Consider the following 18,352-nt stretch of genomic DNA (forward strand, 5'->3'; position numbering starts at 1 on the left):
ACAGCACATACATGAGCCTTAGGTTCAGTGTGAGGCAGGGTTCAACACTGTTCTTTTGGAAAATACTGATCATCACTGTAAATGCACGCTAATAAACAGTCAATGGTTTTCTCACTCGTGTTTACATTTAGATGTGCATTTAAAATCTCTTAAAAGCAACTAGAGCTAAAAAAGTTCAACACTTAAATTTTGAGTTCAACACTTTCTATTTGGCTTTACACATGGCCTTAATATAGTGAGGAATAACCCAGCATTTGAAAAGTCAAGCGTATATCACTAGTCAATGCTGCTCAGTGCTATTAATAAAAAAAAATATTTCTATACAATAACAGTGCTTTCCCTTTTCAGCCTCAAAGCTTGAAATCATTTATTTTTCATCCATCTGCTCAAAAGCATTTTTATGAAATATATGATTCTGGTACCTGATGCTGGATCATCCTGAGTGTACTGAATAGGCACGGGTGGTATTTCACCACCAAATAGCTTGCCACAGTCATGCATACTGTCATCTTCACCACTTAACTGCTAAGCAAACCACAAACTTGTCGAAAATGGGAGTCTCTTTCAAGAGGAGTAAGTACTGTTTTCACACTCACTGCACAACAAATTGAAATGGTGATTCAAGTATTAACAACAGCCATAAACAAGACTTTAACACTCTCCTGCATAAGTGCAGTCATGTTTAAGACGTTTAAGACGTTTGTGTAGACGTCGCTGCCGTACACACATGCAAGCAGTGCTAAAATACACATAATGATGATTTTAATCAGAATGATCATTTATAGTCATATGCTGCTCACTTACGAATGCAAGGCACAGCTGGTGGAAGCTGTGATTTACATAATGTTTTATCAAATACATGCTTTATTTCACATTAGCTTGCTTACATATTCACTTGTTTGTGTATGCTGAGTATATCAGGTCTCATTTCTACTCCCATTACTGCTGTTCTCAATTCAGGAACTGTGAGTGCTTCAGCAGTACTACATACTACAGTTCTAATATAGTTATTACTACTTATTACTGTTGGCTTTTCAGGAGGTTATAAAACCTTTATTCCACACATGTATACAGTAGTTTGTAAAAGTCAGAGACCACGCTGCATTTATTTCATTTCCAGTAAAAACGATCATTAAATACAAGTTATACAAAAGGAAAAAAAAAAATTAGACCATCAGAACCGTCACCATCATATAAACAGCACTTAAAGCTTTCTTCTTTGAGAGAGAGGAGAGAGATTTAAGCTCCATTCTTACTTCAGATTTGTAAAATGTCCACAGGTGTTTCTGTCTATCCTTCCACTGTAAAAAGACAGCTCAACACTATGAGTCTGAAATAACTCTGAGCTGTCAAGAAGCCATTACTGAGAAAAGACTAATTTGCAAATTAAACAAAGGAGCTGTTGGTGTTCTCAGAACAATGGACTGGTGACCACCAGAGTCCAGGCCTCTACATCACTGAATGTGTTTGGGATTGCTTGGATTGTAAGACTAAATTTTGAAGGTGTGGAAAAATATCCCTACAGATTTCTTTAAAAAACAAAAAGCAACTCTCCTGAAAAGAATACAAGCTGTTATAAAGGTAAGTGTGGACAAAATAAATACTCAAAAACATGATATTTTATTTAGTAGTTGTTTAGGCTTCTGTGTAATGGTCTTATATTTTCTTCTTATTCTTTTCCTCAAACACTGGAAAATGAATAATAATGGCTGTTTTGACTGTTTATTAAATAAATGAAGGGTGCTCTTGGAATTTTGCACACTACTATATGTGTGTGTGTGTGTGTGTGTGTGTGTGTGTGTGTGTGTGTGTGTATATATATATAGAGAGAGAGAGAGAGAGAGAAAGAGAGAGAGAGAGAGAGACAGAGAGGGGGGGGTAGGCCTAACAAAATGCTAAAAACTAAACTGCTACAATGCTCTAAAACTAATAATAAAACTAATAATATCATATGTCATCATACAGTCATCATTGCCTTAATCAATGCCACAAATTAAAATTTGTGAAATGTGTGCTACACCTTTGTACTTATTGTACTTATTGTACTATTATTGCTCAGGCTGAGGTCAGTTCACATTTGTTATTTTAATTTTTTTTTTTTCATGCTCCCCACTTCACCACCCCTTTGTATTTTTCAAACTTTTCAGTTTATGTTGACTATGGCTTTTTCTGCCCCTGCAAAGTAAAACTAATTTAGTATAACTTAGAGAAATTAAAATTAAGTTTTTTCCTTCCTTCTGATATAGATCTAACTGCTCTGTGAGGGCGAGGACAAAGGATGATTTGCTTTCTGTTTAATCACTTTGCGCCTGAATAGCTTACAAAATATTGATATGAAGATATGACTTCTGTTTTAACCCCTAAACTGCAAGGATCTCTATGAGGGTCCACAGCTACATTACTTACATATTAAGTTATTGAGTATAAAATATAAAATTTATATATAAAATAAAAACTTGAAAAATATGTTGATATACTCTGCAGGTTAGATACACCAGGAAATATTGCACTGTGGGATACAAAGTAAAATAGTAACCACAAGAATGTAGCCATTTCATTTGTATTAATTTGTTTATTTATATAAATTATTATTATTATTATTATTATTATTATTATTATTATTTCATTTATATATTAAAACCTTGCTGGTAGTTTTTGAAGTCATGCTGTCTGATGCCTTTATGAATAGTTGATTTATAAAAAGATTCTGTTTCTGTGCTGCATGTTCATTCATTGTAAAGTTAACTTCTATTAGTATTTAGATGCCTTGCAAGAGACTGAAGCCTGCCACAGTACCTTGTGCAATCACCACCCACGCAGTGCTGTCAAATGCCTCATCACGCTCTGAGGAGAACTGGGACACCCAAACTCTTGTAATTTATCCATGGAGAAAACCGATTGGCTGGAACTTCATGTAACCATTCAAGCTGTACGCAAAGCTGAATCATAGCGCCAGGGCTTGCCCTTCAGGCAGGACTTTCAGGCTACCAAAGGTGATCTTCTAAAAGTAAATAAATGATTTACCTTCATTAGGTTAAATGGAGTTAAATGGAACTTGTAGTAAATACATAGTAAGAGTACATCTATACCTACTCACATGCAAAGACACACACACAGGTTTGTAAAAGAATGGAATATATTACATTTCAAGGAACAGGATTAAAGAGAATGGGCTTTATTCATATTATTCTTCTGCTGGGCATTGACCACTGAGAAAGCTTCAGCCCTGAGTGAACGGATTGAGCATTAAAGGCAAATCTGCAAGAGTGAAATGTAGTGAGGGCTTATTGTGCCATGAGGAAGCACTAAGTCCTCTGAATTCCCCAGGCAACAGTGTTGTTTTAAGACCGAAGGTAATGTTGAACAAATTACAACATATTTGGGCACCGTTCCAGACTTCTGTACAGAATAAAACCATAATCCCATTCAATTTGCCTGTAAGTGGTATCCGAGGCTTCTGAATGAGCACGGACACAAGAGTTTTGAAGAGTTCCCTCTTTTTTCCTTTTTTTTTTTTCTTTCTGCGCAAGTGTGAATATTCCATCTGGTTAGAAAATATACTTTCAACAAAGTGCTTTGAATGAACTGGGCTGGTAGATGGTTGTACAATGATGAGGATATATTTAGAGATGAATATAAATTTCTTGTGTGTTTTTTTCTCTCTTTTATTATGTTTTAGTAGATCTAAATAGGCCATGATGTGATACATATTGTTATTTGCTGTTTGTATTCTGCTTTAGATGTTTATGTCTATGTTTATGTTGTCAGTGTGCATTTAGCCGCCTATGATAAACAGTGAAACTGAGTAAAAAGACAAAAGATACAGGCAAGTAGTGTTGAAGTTTACAAATGCAAACATTTATCGGAATTCCACTGTCAGACAGCAAAGATAGTCATAGCAAGGAGTTAGTTGAATATTTGCTAATATTTAAATATTATCCACATCAACATCAAACCTCTGCATGCATGTCGACCCTTCATAGCACTCATTAACTGTGTTATAACACTTTGAGAAGCCTAAAATTTATATTTAAAATTTATAGTAAAAGCCCACGATGCTAGGAATTAGTTTACAGCATTTTACAAATGAAAAGTAGCACTTAAAAAGTAACTAATATCATGTAACTGTCATATCAATAACTACTGTGTAAGTCCTTTTTATTTACGTTAGAAAAATTGTGTATTTTCAGGCTAATATGACCCTGTCAGGCTTATCAAATATATATATGATTATTGTAGCAAAACGGGCAAATCGTTTTATTGCTGCTGACTTAGGCCCTGTATCTAATTTGGAATTTTTGTAAAGGCTGCTTGCTGAGCAGTGTTGGAAAAATGCCCCACCCGTCCCGAGGCTCTCTGGGATGTGCTCTGAAATAGACCAGGCTCATAAGCAACCACACCAGCCTAAGATCAGACAGCCGCTGCACTTCCTTGCTTGGATATATTGTCTGGTCTTCAGATGAGACAATCATGTTGACCCCCTGCAACCTATCACAAATACATACAAGTCATCATAAAGCTTCAGAGATCTTTTCATATTTCTACTCTTACTGCCAATAGAGAATTCATTTCTATTAAAAGGGACAGAGAGTGTCCAAAATTTTATAATGAAAAGATTAATTAGGCAGCAGTTTCTCATGGCATCAGAAATCACTGTCTGTTTGGTGAAAATCTTGTTGTTTGCTCAGACAGGAAACACTAATGTTAAGGAGTGTCGTTCTGATAAACAGGCTAAACGTCCCGATTTCAGTGACCCAGGGCTTAAACCTGGGAGTGTAGATGCTGCTTCAGAAGAAACACTGTAATTCCTCATTTCTGAAGTGTCATCGTCTAACTTAATCAGCTTCTTCATGTAGATTAGCCTGGTTAACCTCTGATCCGTGCCGGGCCTGCAAGGGTTAATCAGGTCGGGATCTCGATGACCCAGGGGTCACCATCCCCCTATCTCTCGCTCGAAGGGCTCAGTAAAGGCAGCGATAAGATTAAGGTGAACTTTCCACTTTGCCATAAAGTCAAGGGCTGCACACCTGCTCTCTCTGGACCTGCAGAGGAACACTGTACAGTCATGAGGAGCTGGAGGAGCTCAGTCTAACAATGCACTGCTGAAGAGGGGCTGCTGGAGAAGAATGAACACTGACATGGTGAAATACATGGTGATCAGATTTACTGAATCTATTACATAATTTTATTAATGACTTTTAGAGTTTTAATTAGCCCATATACCAACTATGTATTTTTTTTTTTTTGCTTTGCAAGCTTTATTCAAAATATTTAGGATTTTTTTCCATGTCTTTAAGTGTATTTATTTATATATATATTCTTTAACTGTGTGATATAGAACCATATACAACAACAAAGACCTACTACGACCCTTTAACCATGTACCATTCATGTAGTCAAATGTTTTATGGTTCTATAAAGCCACTGCCTTTACCAAAGAACTCTTCAAGAGCCTCTTCTTTCGTTTTTAAGGGTGTACAGTACGGTACGAATGCGCGTACACTGTACATGTATATAGACATATACGTGTACAACATATATACATAAAATTATATGCCTTAGAGAGAAATATATATATATATATATATATATATATATATATATATATATATATATATATATGTTTATTTATTTACTTAAGCTATTTTTTTTTCTCTGATCTACATGCAAACCCCCCCTCCTCCCCCTCTTGCTCACTTTCCTCCAGACAGATTAGACGTTTGTCCTGTCTGCTCAGTGTTTATCGACTCCTGAAGCTCGCCTCATCTCCATCACTCCTGCGCTCTCCACTCCACAAACAATCCTAAAGTGCTCCTCTTCTTCCTCCGCGCCTCGGCCGGTGAGGAGATCGTTAAAGATCCCGCTATTTGTGTGTGTGTGTGACCAGTAAATATTTAGTGTGACTCCGTCTCTGGGTCCTGTCCTAATCGATGCTGCTCGCGGCGGGGGTGGTCGCACACTGAGCCCTGCGGGTCACCACTGTTCCTTATGAAGTGCAGCTCACACGGACACATGCGCTCCCACCATTCAGCATGCAGCGCGCTCACCTCCACCAATCTACCCCAGAAATGACTGAATCACCTCCAGATCGCTCCGCGAAAATCGTTAGACTATGTAATTGCGGCGGGCGGGTCTGCATCGGTCCACATTAGTGTTGTATTATTAGCGCTCCTACCTGTTGTATGATTTATGCGTATTTGTCTCTGTTATAAAACTGCGACCAGCACATTGACCACTCTGTGTCTATATCTATAGTATGTCTATTGTATTAGGATATACTTTAGTCTGTGACTTAAATCGCGTTTAAAATCATGTTGTAGTCCTCCTGTCTTTTTATCAGCTGATACAAAGAAATTTCTAGAAACCCATGGCGAGAAGCTTCAGTCATTATTTCTCAACAATAAAGCAAATCTGTAGTCAGTAAAATTCGTCAGGCGCATAAACCTCAGTTCAGTGTCAGTGCATTCATTTTCTAAGTGTTTATGTAGATAGAAGCGTTTAAGACTCATTATATGACTAATTTCACATTGATGTTTGATGCATTTTCGTCAGTCAGGCAATTGGTAGTCTGCTAGGCAGTTCACCGATGTTGCATATTAATATATATATATATATATATATATATATATATATATATATATGTATATATATATATATATATTTCTTTTAATTGATGGTATCAGTGAAAGAGGTCTTGCCTACATCACAAGAAAGCTCTTTTAATGTCGTGCACTGGGACTCTCTATTGATCTCCCCTCATCTACATACAGGCTTCTAACCGCTCTATTCAAGTTTGCTCTGAACTTGGCCGTGGGCTGAGGTGGTCAGAGCTGCTCGGCGCGAGCCGTTCGCCCATAAACAGACAGGTGTGTGTCCTGCCTGCCCCCCCACCTCCCTCCACCTCCCTCCTTCTCCCAGTCCTTCAGCCCACACAAAGCAGCAGCAGCCAGGCGCGTTTGCACCTTCTGTGCACCAGAAAAAATCGCGCACACGACCGTCTCTGCCGTGTCATTTTTTCTTTTCCAAAAAGAAAGAAAAACTTTCATCATCTCAGCCTCTGAGACAGCCAACTCAGTGTCCGTTCGCGGAGATGTGCACCAAATGAAAACAAAGTTAAAGCGGCGCAGAGAAAAGAAAAAAAAAAGTTGAACCGATCTTTTCTGTCGCTCTGCCAGTTTTGTTTTTTTTTGTCTTCTCTAACTCTCTCTAAAGTTTTTTTTCTTGCATAATCATTTCAATAAACAGAAGGAAGCGCCTTTTTTCTTGCATCATTCCGTCTGTGGGGATAAAGGAAGCGCTGCTTGACCAAAACTTACATTTTAAAGCTAAAAGAGTGAGAAGACTGAGCCCGGGGTTCTGTAGGAGAGAGGATGCAGCACGGGGAGGACGAACCCACACCCTATGCGTTTGGTACGTTTGGGAGCCTGTGTGTGTTGGTGGTGCTCTCTGGTTCTCTGTCTGCTTTGATTTGTGAATCTGATTGTTTCTTGTCTGGAGGATCCGCTCAGAATCGAGCCGCGGATCCCTCAGTGAGAGTCTCGCCGCTGGGCTGCAGTTAGAGAGACGCTGCAATGAGCTCTGCTTCTGCTGTTCTTACAGTGTTTAAAGGGGAATATTGTGTATTATTTATACTACAACTCCTGCAATCCTGGGCGTGTGTGTATAGTTACAGATACAGATCATTTTGTGCCTCGCGCTTAAAGTGCTCTTAATTACCTGCATTATCTTTTAATACGTGCACACAACGGCAGCATGCATTCCTCTTATTCACCGTTCATAATAGGAAATAAAATAGCCGTTTACTCACCACTGACGTCTTAGTAAATTCCAGAAAAGCACGCCTGTTTTTTTTTTTTTTTTTTTCTTCTTACTGAGTTTTGAAGAAAAAAACAACCGAAAGTCGTGCAACTCTCACTTAAAAAAATAAATAAAATATTAACATAATATAAAGACGTTTAAGGAGCGTCTAAACTAGAACGCAAAGCCGGAGAGAAAGTGAGCGAGTGGTCTCCGAGGCGCGTCAGAGGGAAAGGTGTAGGAGATACCTACACACGCAGCTCCGCCACGTCCGAGTCAATCAGGAGGAGAAGCTCAGCAGCATTAATCAGATTAAAATGGGCGCCTGCGAGTTCGCGAAGAGGCGAGCAGCCCGAAGCCCCCTTGTCCGTCCATGCAAGATGGCTGTGCCACGTTCGAGCGCTCCATCCGCTAGGGGGCGCCCACATACTGTAAGAGACCCACACTCTCTCCTCATTGGCGGCCCATACGCTCCGCTTTTCAACGCTGTTCAGCTTTTTTTTTTCCAGTGGACCCCCAAAAACTCTGACGGCCTCTGGCGATGCTCGAAGTAGCCTTTAGACTAGCCAGGTTTTCCAGTTCGCCCTGACCGTGCAGCCCCGAGCAGCCACACTGGACCCACTCATTTTCCCCTTTCACACAAGTTAGGACTGACCGTGAGGCATCTCGGGTAATCGGCAGTGAGGGTATCACAGTCCTGCTGACAGGTCAGGGGTCGGTCAGAGCAGTGAAGCCGTTCGGCTTGTTTGTTTATGTCTTTTTTCCTGCTGTCTGAGAGATTTGGATGGGTTCTCATATTTATCACCTCAGATGTTACAGTGAAGCCGAGGCCTATCAGAGCAACATTACATTCATTTCTCCAGCCTGTACTGTCATAAATCATTAAATGTCATGCTGCTGAACATGAGTCCACGAAAGTAAACCACCACACTGTGATAAATAAAGACACTAAGGTTATCTGGAGGTTTTGTGCGGTTTATAGGGCTCCTGTAGTTACTGCAGGCTTTAAAGTGAGTGCACGAGCGGTGCTCATCTTTAAAATAAGCGGCTCTAGAAGCTGCTGAAAAATCTTCTTTGCTGCATAAACTACTAATCAGGAATATGTGGCGCATACAGTCTCACAATCTCATATTTCTGTGTTTTTTAAGCTTATTCTTATAAAGACTATTACAGTAGAAGTGCATTACAGTAGAATTATTAGTGTCTTCATGTTTGAACGTCTGAAGGGCGCGCGCAGAATGTAGCGAGTGAATTCGGTTAAATCCTTTATGCAAATTTAATATAAAAGAAGAAATAGGAAAAAAAAACACTGCTGCTTTTTTATTGTATTTTATTATTGTATTTATTATTGAATTAATAGATTTATTTTTTACTGTGTAAATGATAAGGATTCTGTATTGTACTGTGTATTTATTGTAATTGATCTGTACGTCTTTTCCATGTAATGTGTACTGATGTCAGAATAAAGCAGGCTAATATGCACATCACACGCACACCACGCTCGCGCACATAATCTGTCCAAAATGTATTTGTAAATGCATTATTCGTGATTATTCACCTGTGCTGATGCCATGATAATATGGGTTCACCTGATTCAGAAGTAGGCTAGTCTAATCCGGTTGATGCCTGATGAAAGTGAGCTCAAATTTGCACACTTTGCGCCGCACCGTCGAGCCAAGTCACCCAAACAAGACAAATGCGCTGGAAAGCAAATGCGTATCTTTTATTTTTTAAAAAGCCGGAGCTCATTATTTGAGCAGGGATAATGTTTAGACATTAAGACCTCACGCAGGAGACATCAGACAGATCATTTCATATGTACGCCGACAATGTACACAGTAAATTAAAAGCAGACCTCAGAGCCCTCAGAGAGAACAGTGCGGCTCGCAGAGCCTTTCACAATTCTTGGATTTATTTCAAATTAATGATTAAAAAATGCGTGCTTTTTTTGTTATATTGTATTGGACGGTGACTCCTACTCGCTTTAGGACCCGGCGGCTCCTCGGCGCTTTCCTCTTCTCTCTCTCTCTCTCTCTCTCTCTCTCTCTCTCTCTCTCTCTCTCTCTCTCTCTGTCTCTCTCCCCTCCTGCTCTGGCAAAGCACCAAGTAGCACAAGCGCCGACCAGCCAATAGGGTTCAGGGGGCGGTCCATGAGCTCTGACCAGTCAAACACAGTCACTTTCCATATATGGCAACTCATCTCCATGGCAACGTGTGCTAAGTTGCAGCAGTCGTGTCAAAGTTCACTATATAGAGAGCTCGGTGAGCTGATCAGAGAGAAAGCATTCTGCCAGCCGAGCGCCTCCAAATCGCGATCACTTCCTAACCTTCCCCCCCTTTTTAACATATTTGATCACTTTGATTCTCTCCTTCTCCTCCTCATTATTTTTTTCTCCGCGCATGAAGGAGGTTCTATAGGTTGTGATCTCCCTCTCTCTCCCTCTCTCTCTCCCTCTCTCTCTTTTTGTTTTTTATTATCGCCGCTCGCTTGCCGGAGAGTTTGACTTCGCGTTTGACTCGAGCTCGGGCTTCATCCGCGCGCAGGCTGCTAGCGCTACCTCATCCGAAGAAAAAGGGAAAGAAGAGCAGCGACATTTTTTGAGATTTTTTTCCTCTGCGCGTGCCTGCCAGTTGTTGGTTTTCCTTCTTCAAGACTCGCTGGAACTTGGTGTCGCCCGTCGCCCAGTCTCCTCTCCGCCAGCCAGTGTGTGTGTTGCTTTCGCCGTGCGGCTCTGTGAAAGTTGTCGGCCCGTCTGTAGCAGCAGGCTACCTTCCCTTTTTTACCGTCGTATTTATTTTCCATTTTCTTCTTCTTCTCCTCCTTTTTTTGCCTTGATGGGTTTCCTGGATGGCTGACTGCAGGCGCCCCTGGACTTGGCCTCTAAGAGCAGGACCGCGATTCGGCTCGCCTTCGCCTCACTTCTGACCATTTCTGACCAAGTAGGCTAACGTTCCCTGCTCGAGCAACGGCGTGCCGGATAAACAGCCTCGGCCGAAGCGATCCTGCATTATTTATCTGACTGTTTTCGAGAAGCCGAGAAAAGAAAAAGAACCGTGTCTGCTGCTGTTATTGTTGTTATCATTGCTGCTAGATTTTTCTCGACCCAAGAACGCCAACACGGAAGACAAAAAGTTTTCCCAACGCTGACTGATAGATATGGCAATGGTAGTGTGGCGAGGCTCCCAGGACGATGTGGCTGAGACGCAGGGCGCGCTCTCGTCGCAAGCCCAAGGAGGACTGTCCCTGGCCGCGCCGCAGCCCGGCCAGCTGAACCTCGCCGCCTCGCAGGTGGCCCCGCCGACCCCGCAGACGCCCGTGCAGCCGGGCGGCCCCAACGCCAACGCGCAGTCCACGCCGTCCAACCCCACGTCGCAGAGCCAGTCGGACAAGCAGCAGCAGCAGCACATCGAGTGCGTGGTGTGCGGCGACAAGTCCAGCGGCAAGCACTACGGCCAGTTCACGTGCGAGGGCTGCAAGAGCTTCTTCAAGCGCAGCGTGCGCAGGAACCTCACGTACACGTGCCGCGCCAACCGGAATTGCCCCATCGACCAGCACCACCGCAATCAGTGCCAGTACTGCCGCCTCAAAAAATGCCTCAAAGTTGGCATGAGACGGGAAGGTATTGGGATTTTTTGTTTGCTTCTTTTCTTTTTTATTATTATTATTTTTTTTGTTTGCTTGCTTTTTCCCCCTCTTCTCTTTCTCTCTCACCTCTTTCTCGTCTCTCTCTCTCTCTTATCGTCTTTTGTCTGTGTGTAGCGGGGCTGAATGCATAATGCACGCTAGGTTTCTCTCTGTCCTCGTCTCCCCCCTCTACCTCCATATTCTCTCTCCGTGCTCTTCTTCCCAGGCAGCCCGGGCAGAGCACGCGACGGAGCCGCCTTCGTTAAAGCCCGAGCTCGGCTCTCATCATAGCCACTCTCACTTAGCGCTCGAATAAAACGCGCCACACGCGTGTATTAGCGTGCATCACGCGTAGCCTGTTAATCTGCACTCACAAACGTCCGCATATGGCGTTCATGTAGCCATGAAACGACGGGATGCATCTGGATTTGAATAATGCCACTGCAGATATGGCGAGCGGACTGTATGGACAGAGAGCATTAAGCACACACACATATAAACACACACACACTCACACAGACAACACGCGAGGCTACAGTCTCCAGATCGACCACACACCGCCATAGACAGGCCAAAAAAGTGGAGAATATTAAGGCTAGCCTTCGTATGTTTGGGTTTGGGTCGGGGGTCTCTCCACAGATCCGCTTCGGTTGTAGTTGCTGAGAGCAGAAGTGAGTCTCGGGCTAGCTAAGTAGGTTAAGGGTTAGCATCCATGTCTTTCTTTGTGCGTGTATTCAGAGCTGTTGTAGTGTTGTTATTGTCCTGAACCATAAAACCCTGATCCGCTGACAAAATGTTCAACATTGAAACGTGGTCGTTCGTAAATTCGTAAAGTGGGTATATTTGGGCTAACCGTGGGAGTCACTGGGCTCAATTATTTGGTGAGGGGGCGAGGGGGGGCTGTACAGTGCACTGTATTGTCAAGCTGTGTCATTATGTTTTGAATGTGTGTCACTGAGCAATGATGTTCATATTAGTGCACGTCGCTCCGGCGTGGCGTTACTTTTCACTGTATTTCACCCACTCGTGTAGCGTTCCAGTGGTGTGACTATTGATCTGAAAGTTTTGTCAGCGGTGTGACCGTTTGAGGGGAAGCAGAAGCAGGCGAAAACGCCAGGTCACACCGCTTGTTCCCATGCTGTACAGTACATACATCAATATCTGCAGTCTCTCTTTTCACTGCAGCCGTCCAGAGGGGAAGGATGCCACCCACGCAGCCCCACCACGGCCAGTTCGCCCTGACCAACGGGGACCCGCTGCACTGCCATTCCTACTTGTCCGGATATATCTCCCTGCTGCTGCGAGCGGAGCCCTACCCGACGTCCCGCTACGGCAGCCAATGCATGCAGCCCAACAACATCATGGGCATCGAGAACATTTGCGAACTGGCGGCGCGGATGCTGTTCAGCGCCGTGGAGTGGGCCAGGAATATCCCCTTCTTCCCCGACCTGCAGATCACAGACCAGGTGGCCCTGCTGAGGCTCACCTGGAGCGAGCTGTTCGTGCTGAACGCGGCGCAGTGCTCCATGCCCCTGCACGTGGCCCCTCTGCTGGCCGCCGCCGGCCTCCACGCCTCCCCCATGTCCGCGGACAGAGTTGTGGCCTTTATGGACCACATTAGGATCTTCCAGGAGCAAGTGGAAAAGCTGAAAGCGTTGCACGTTGACTCTGCCGAATACAGCTGCATGAAAGCCATCGTGCTCTTCACCACGGGTGAGTTCTGCTATTTTAAAAAATTATTTTTCTTTCTATTTCTACTTAGCTGGGCAGCTTGGTCCTCATTTAGGCCTGAATTGCCATATCTGTCACGTTAGCACGTCTTTATATTTTTTTCTCCAATTTTAAAATTAGCACGTCCTTGTAAGTTGGGTTTCTGAGTAAATATTAAAGAGCTGCGCTGTGTTTAATTTATTTAAGACTTTTTTAAAAATTAGGCAGCCACTGAATTGTGACGCAGCTCTGACAGCTTGTGGATTAAGAATTTTTTTGTGTTATAAAATATTTTAAAAATATATACTTAATATATAATTATATAAAAGGCCTATAAAATAAAGCAGGCAAACTAAGCTAGACCTAAAACACCACATACAGAAGACAAAATAAAAATAATGTACACTTTAAAGCCTTAGGCACTCACTGTGAGAGTAAATAGAAAAGGTCTTTCAGACTTTATTTACGAGTATATTTTAAATAGTGTTAGTTTAAAACACGTACCTAGAAGCTCGCCATAAAAGGAGAAAGTGTTCTTAGTTTTGCTTCGTTTTGAAATATTTACCATTGGCATAATTTGACGTTTAGGCCCAATCAATTATTTGTGTTTATTTGGAATGACAGATATTAATGATGTCACGCTTGGTGGGGGAGGGGAGATGAGCCGCCTGGTAGGAAGAGGAAGAAAGGCCTAATGCTCTATTTACACATATTTAAGCGCAACTTTCCGCTGGGAGCTCGATGCTTTAAAACTGATATATTGCTCTGAGTTAGGACTCTTCCAGAAAGGCCTGATTAGTTCAATTGTGCTTCTTTGCGGAGACGTTTCGTTCCATGTGGTTTAAGAAAGCGCTCCCAAGTCTTCCTTGTTTTGTTAGTCTAGGGATCCGAGACACATGCTGGACTCGCTCCAGAACTGGGTCATGACCCTCACTTCCTTGCTTTATTTGTGAGTTACAGACTTAAAGCGAGCGGTTGCACAGTCCTCAAACACGGCAGCGAATATGTCCTTAAATAAATGCGTGATCGAAGGATCTTTTAGACGTGTGTGTACAATGAAGCTGTGGAAGCTGCAGGCTGTTCATGAATTACGCTATGACACTAAATCATCCGCTCAGGTCGCCTTTCAGGATTTTTTCTCCTGGATAAAAAAATAGAACAATAATTATAGTCTCCTTTGAACATGGTGTTAGCATGTATTTCACTGTATAAGCCCAGCACCCAACTCCTACAGGCTTCAGGCCTCCTCCGTTCTCTGGGATTCAGTCATTTCTAAATAACTCGGAGTTTTTTAGCACACAGCGGTAGCGGTGGGCTACGTTTTCGCTGTATTTCGCCATATTGTGCTTAAGTGTTGGCACCGGGGCGAAAGCCGCCTGCCTGACGAAGTACCTGAGAATGCAGTGGCCTTTCACTTGGTGCTGGTGTCTTGAAGCAGTGTGCAGGGTCAGGTCAAGCCCCCCTGTGTGGAGAGCGGGCTCTGTTCAAGAAAAATAAACCTTTACACCCACTTAGCCTAGATTTCGCCCGCATGCTTTTGAATAACATCACTCCTGTCCTGGATTGGCCATGCATTTTTACAGTTTTTCTCCAAGTTTTTTTTTCTTTTTTTAAAACTGAGAATATGTCATTATATTTTATTATAATTATGTGTATTTTTCTAAACCCAAGAGCTTACAGTTTACAGATTAGGCGTTAGGCCCTCTTTATGCACTGTAAGACTTCCACTGTATGTTATTATTACAGGCCTAGTGCAGGCGGCTTGCCTTGGTGCCCACCAGGCAACACGTTAGCCATGAATGCGAGACTGGATTTGACAGATCTATGACGTCGTTTGATAGCCTGGACGTGCGTGTGTTTTTATGACTGCCCCTGCAATGATAGCCCGCGTGTGCCCACACTCAAGCAGCACAAAGCTGAGCGACGCTGGCGTATTGGCAAAAACGCAGTCCAGCGTTTTAGTGCAACATGCACCACTTTTATCGATGCCCAATGCAGTGGACGGGCGTCTCTAGGCCAGGCTACAGTGAATGTAACCCACATGTCTTTGTCTCTTCCTCTATAGATGCTTGTGGTCTGTCAGACGTGGCCCATGTCGAAAGTTTGCAAGAGAAGTCCCAGTGTGCACTGGAGGAGTACGTTCGGAGCCAGTACCCCAACCAGCCAACCCGATTTGGAAAGTTATTACTACGCTTGCCTTCTCTTCGCACAGTGTCCTCTTCGGTCATAGAGCAATTATTTTTCGTCCGATTGGTAGGTAAAACCCCAATTGAAACCCTCATCCGGGATATGTTGCTTTCGGGGAGCAGTTTTAACTGGCCTTACATGCCGATTCAATAAACAGAAGGAGCGATCAAAGGGAAGCTGTGACTACAATAGTTAGCGCTTCTTTTGTAGAAGGAAACGGCTGTTACACGAGTTTACTTTCACGAAGAAAAAAAGACGTTTTCATAAATGACTGTGAATTAAAAAAAATCGAGAGATTCAGTGAACTTTCAAAAATCCACATTGCTCCCAGTGTCATTCTGAACAACTTGTTCTTATGCTTTTTTATAAAAAAAAAAGGAAAAAAGAAAGAAAGAAAAAGAAAAAAGGGACAAAAAAGAATAAAAGGACAAAAATGTTCAAAGGATTTTGATAATCCTTTTTTTTTGGCGAGGGGGGGGGCGGGGATTGGAAACTATAAAGTGCATTAAAGCGATAATTTTGAGAAATTTAGGAGGAAAGAAAAAAGTCCGTTTTTCTTTTTTTTCCCCAAATGGCTATATTTGTCCTGTGTCCATGTATCTATAGCTGTTTTGTATTTTTTTCTTTTTTTTCCCTCCTTTCTGGTTCCAAACCGGCCTATGTGATTCTGTAGTATGCAGTTGTGTTTTGTTTTTTTTTGTTTTTTTATTTTTTTTCTAATAATCACGACTTATAAACCAGTTGAGTAATGTAAAGACGTTCTTCAAGAATTAAAAAGGAAATCTACAGCAATATAATATAGGACAAGGTTATTACTGAAATGCTGCAAGCGCACTTATATCCCCTTAATGAACGGGAGTAGGGATTTCTGGACTTCAGGTTTGAGTATCAGCTCAGATGAGCTGACCAGTCCATTAAAGGCCAGATTAGCCGTAACACAGCGGGGTGTCCCTGTCCATGCCACTAATGTTCTGTGTATTTGTCAGACACCCGCAAAGCATCACCTCTTCAACGATTAAGCTATAAACTTGACCACATTAGACAGTTGTTAGTCATGTTGTGTAGAAGCTGCGAGCTGCTCCACTGCTCTAACGCTCAGTGGGCTGTAGTGAAACAGGTCTTACTGTAAAGCGACAGAACAAATCACTGGCTTGGAGGGTGAAAGTTGCATCTGTTTCAGTCGATTTCACAGAGCGGTGCGGAATCGTCGCTACAGTTCAAAATGTTTTAGGAGATCATCTATAGGCTGTTTTGAAGGTGGGAGAAGTGAAGGGGGTCGTCAGTCTTTTTATTATTATTATTTTTATTTGTTTCCTGAGCAGCAGTATTAATGAAGACATCTCGAAAAAGTCTCCCCAACCCTTCAAGCATTTAAAGTGCCTGTAAAAGCGCAAAATACACTGATTTGTTTGTTCAACGCTAGGCTGTAGACGACGAGGGGGAACACGCTTCAATTTTACAACTCAGTCTTATGATTGTGTATTTCACTTGAAATAAAAAGAGACAACGATTAGAGGCAGTATTCTTGTAAATATAGGTCAATTCATTTCAAGGACTTTTTTCTTATACAAAGTATATGTGATTAAGAAAAAAAAAACTGTGGTTGCCATTTTTTTCGGTAAAAAATAAAACAAATGTCTTCAAAAATGAGTGGCAGACTTAGCTAGTAGCACTGAAAGTTCTGTTTGTAATGTATATACATATTAAGACAAATGTTTTTTTTTTCTTTCTTTCTTTTTTCATGTATTTAGACTGTGAATGCATGGCCACAGGTCGCTAACCTATTTTACCTTTGATATATATAAATGTAAATGTTTTTGACTGTATAGATATAATCTGTGCATTCAGTACACTAGCCCTTGTATTTAAAAAAGAAAGAAAAAGGACAAAAAAAAGAGAAAAGAAACAAAACGTTCAATAATAGGCTAAGACTTAACAGGGTGAGCTGGTTTGGAAAGGGGTGGCTATTTTGACTTAGTGTTCCTGCTCCTTTTCGGTCTGTAACAGATGCCTTGTGTGTGTATGTGTGAAAGCTTGCGATTTCGTCCTTGTTCTGAGGCTTTTCTTCAACACACAAGACACCATGTTGTGGTTGGATAAAAAGGGATCATATTGTGTAGTTGATTCGAACAGTTATCTCGGGCTGTTCCCATTGCCACATATGGACCAGAGAATGATACATGATTGTAATTATGAACAGTTTAAACTGACCCACGTTTTTATATAAATATATAAGAATATATTACTGCAGGGTATTGATAACGTATAGATACTTTTTTATTATTATTGATTATTATTAATTGCAAGTGATAAACGTGAGTGTGTGTGGAAGTTTATAGTTGAAAACAATTCTTGTTTGTTTGTGTTAGCTTATTGTAAACAAGCATTCTGCTGTAAATTTGTTCTTGGTATTAAATTATAATTTATGAATTTGAAATCAAAAGCCTTGCCATGTTTTGTCATTTTGTGAGTGGTCGGTCAATCAGAGACTTCTGTCATGATTGTGTCACACTGCTAAGGGGTGTGTGTGTGTGTGTGTGCAAAAAAAGCGAATGGCTTCCAAGTTTGGCATGCAAATAGTCGAAGTTACGTCTAACACTGGCTATAAATGGGACAAAAGTGTGCACACTTTATTAAGCATTATTATTATTCTTGTTATTATTATTATTATTATTATTATTATTATTATTATTAATGTTTGTCCTCGTGCTCTCTTGTGCTATTAAATGCATCTCTAAGAATGAATATGGTGGTGAAGATCATGACGCCTCGGGTGAACTCATGTCTTCTTCCATGTGCAAACTCTCTGGTGTTCTTCAGAGGCGCCGCACGCGCGTCTGAATTAGCAATGAAATGCAACGCTGCACATCTGAACGGGCTGCATGTCAAATGCTGCCATCGTCTGTTTTGAGCGCGGAACATGACAGAAAGTGGCAAACATGCCGCTGTTCTGCGGTCACAGCTTCCTGTTCAGTTCCACCAGTCCGTCTCCAAACGAGTCCTGTGTACCTATTCAGCTCTCAGAGAGAGGAG

At 41.9% G+C, this 18,352-nt stretch overlaps 1 protein-coding gene across 4 annotated transcripts; it reads left to right on the forward strand.

The window, feature by feature from the left end:
• Nucleotides 1-4,396: 4,396 nt before the first annotated feature.
• On the forward strand, nucleotides 4,397-17,762 carry nr2f2 (nuclear receptor subfamily 2, group F, member 2). Of its 4 annotated transcripts, none has more exons than XM_036561624.1 (3): nucleotides 4,397-5,153; nucleotides 12,608-13,135; nucleotides 15,198-17,762. In XM_036561624.1, the coding sequence occupies exons 2-3, from the start codon at nucleotides 12,625-12,627 to the stop codon at nucleotides 15,470-15,472; spliced, it is 786 nt and encodes a 261-aa protein (XP_036417517.1). In that variant the 5' UTR covers nucleotides 4,397-5,153; nucleotides 12,608-12,624; the 3' UTR covers nucleotides 15,473-17,762. The 4 variants fall into 4 exon arrangements, with proteins under 4 accessions (XP_036417517.1, XP_036417516.1, XP_036417514.1 ...); XM_036561623.1 differs by lacking the exon at nucleotides 4,397-5,153 and adding an exon at nucleotides 6,860-7,410; XM_036561621.1 differs by lacking the exon at nucleotides 4,397-5,153 and adding an exon at nucleotides 10,091-11,417 and having other exon boundaries at nucleotides 12,590-13,135.
• The last annotated feature ends 590 nt before the right edge of the window (nucleotides 17,763-18,352 follow it).

The sequence above is a fragment of the Colossoma macropomum genome, unplaced genomic scaffold, assembly GCF_904425465.1.
Source record: "Colossoma macropomum unplaced genomic scaffold, Colossoma_macropomum, whole genome shotgun sequence".
In the NCBI taxonomy this organism is placed as follows: Eukaryota; Metazoa; Chordata; class Actinopteri; order Characiformes; family Serrasalmidae; genus Colossoma; species Colossoma macropomum.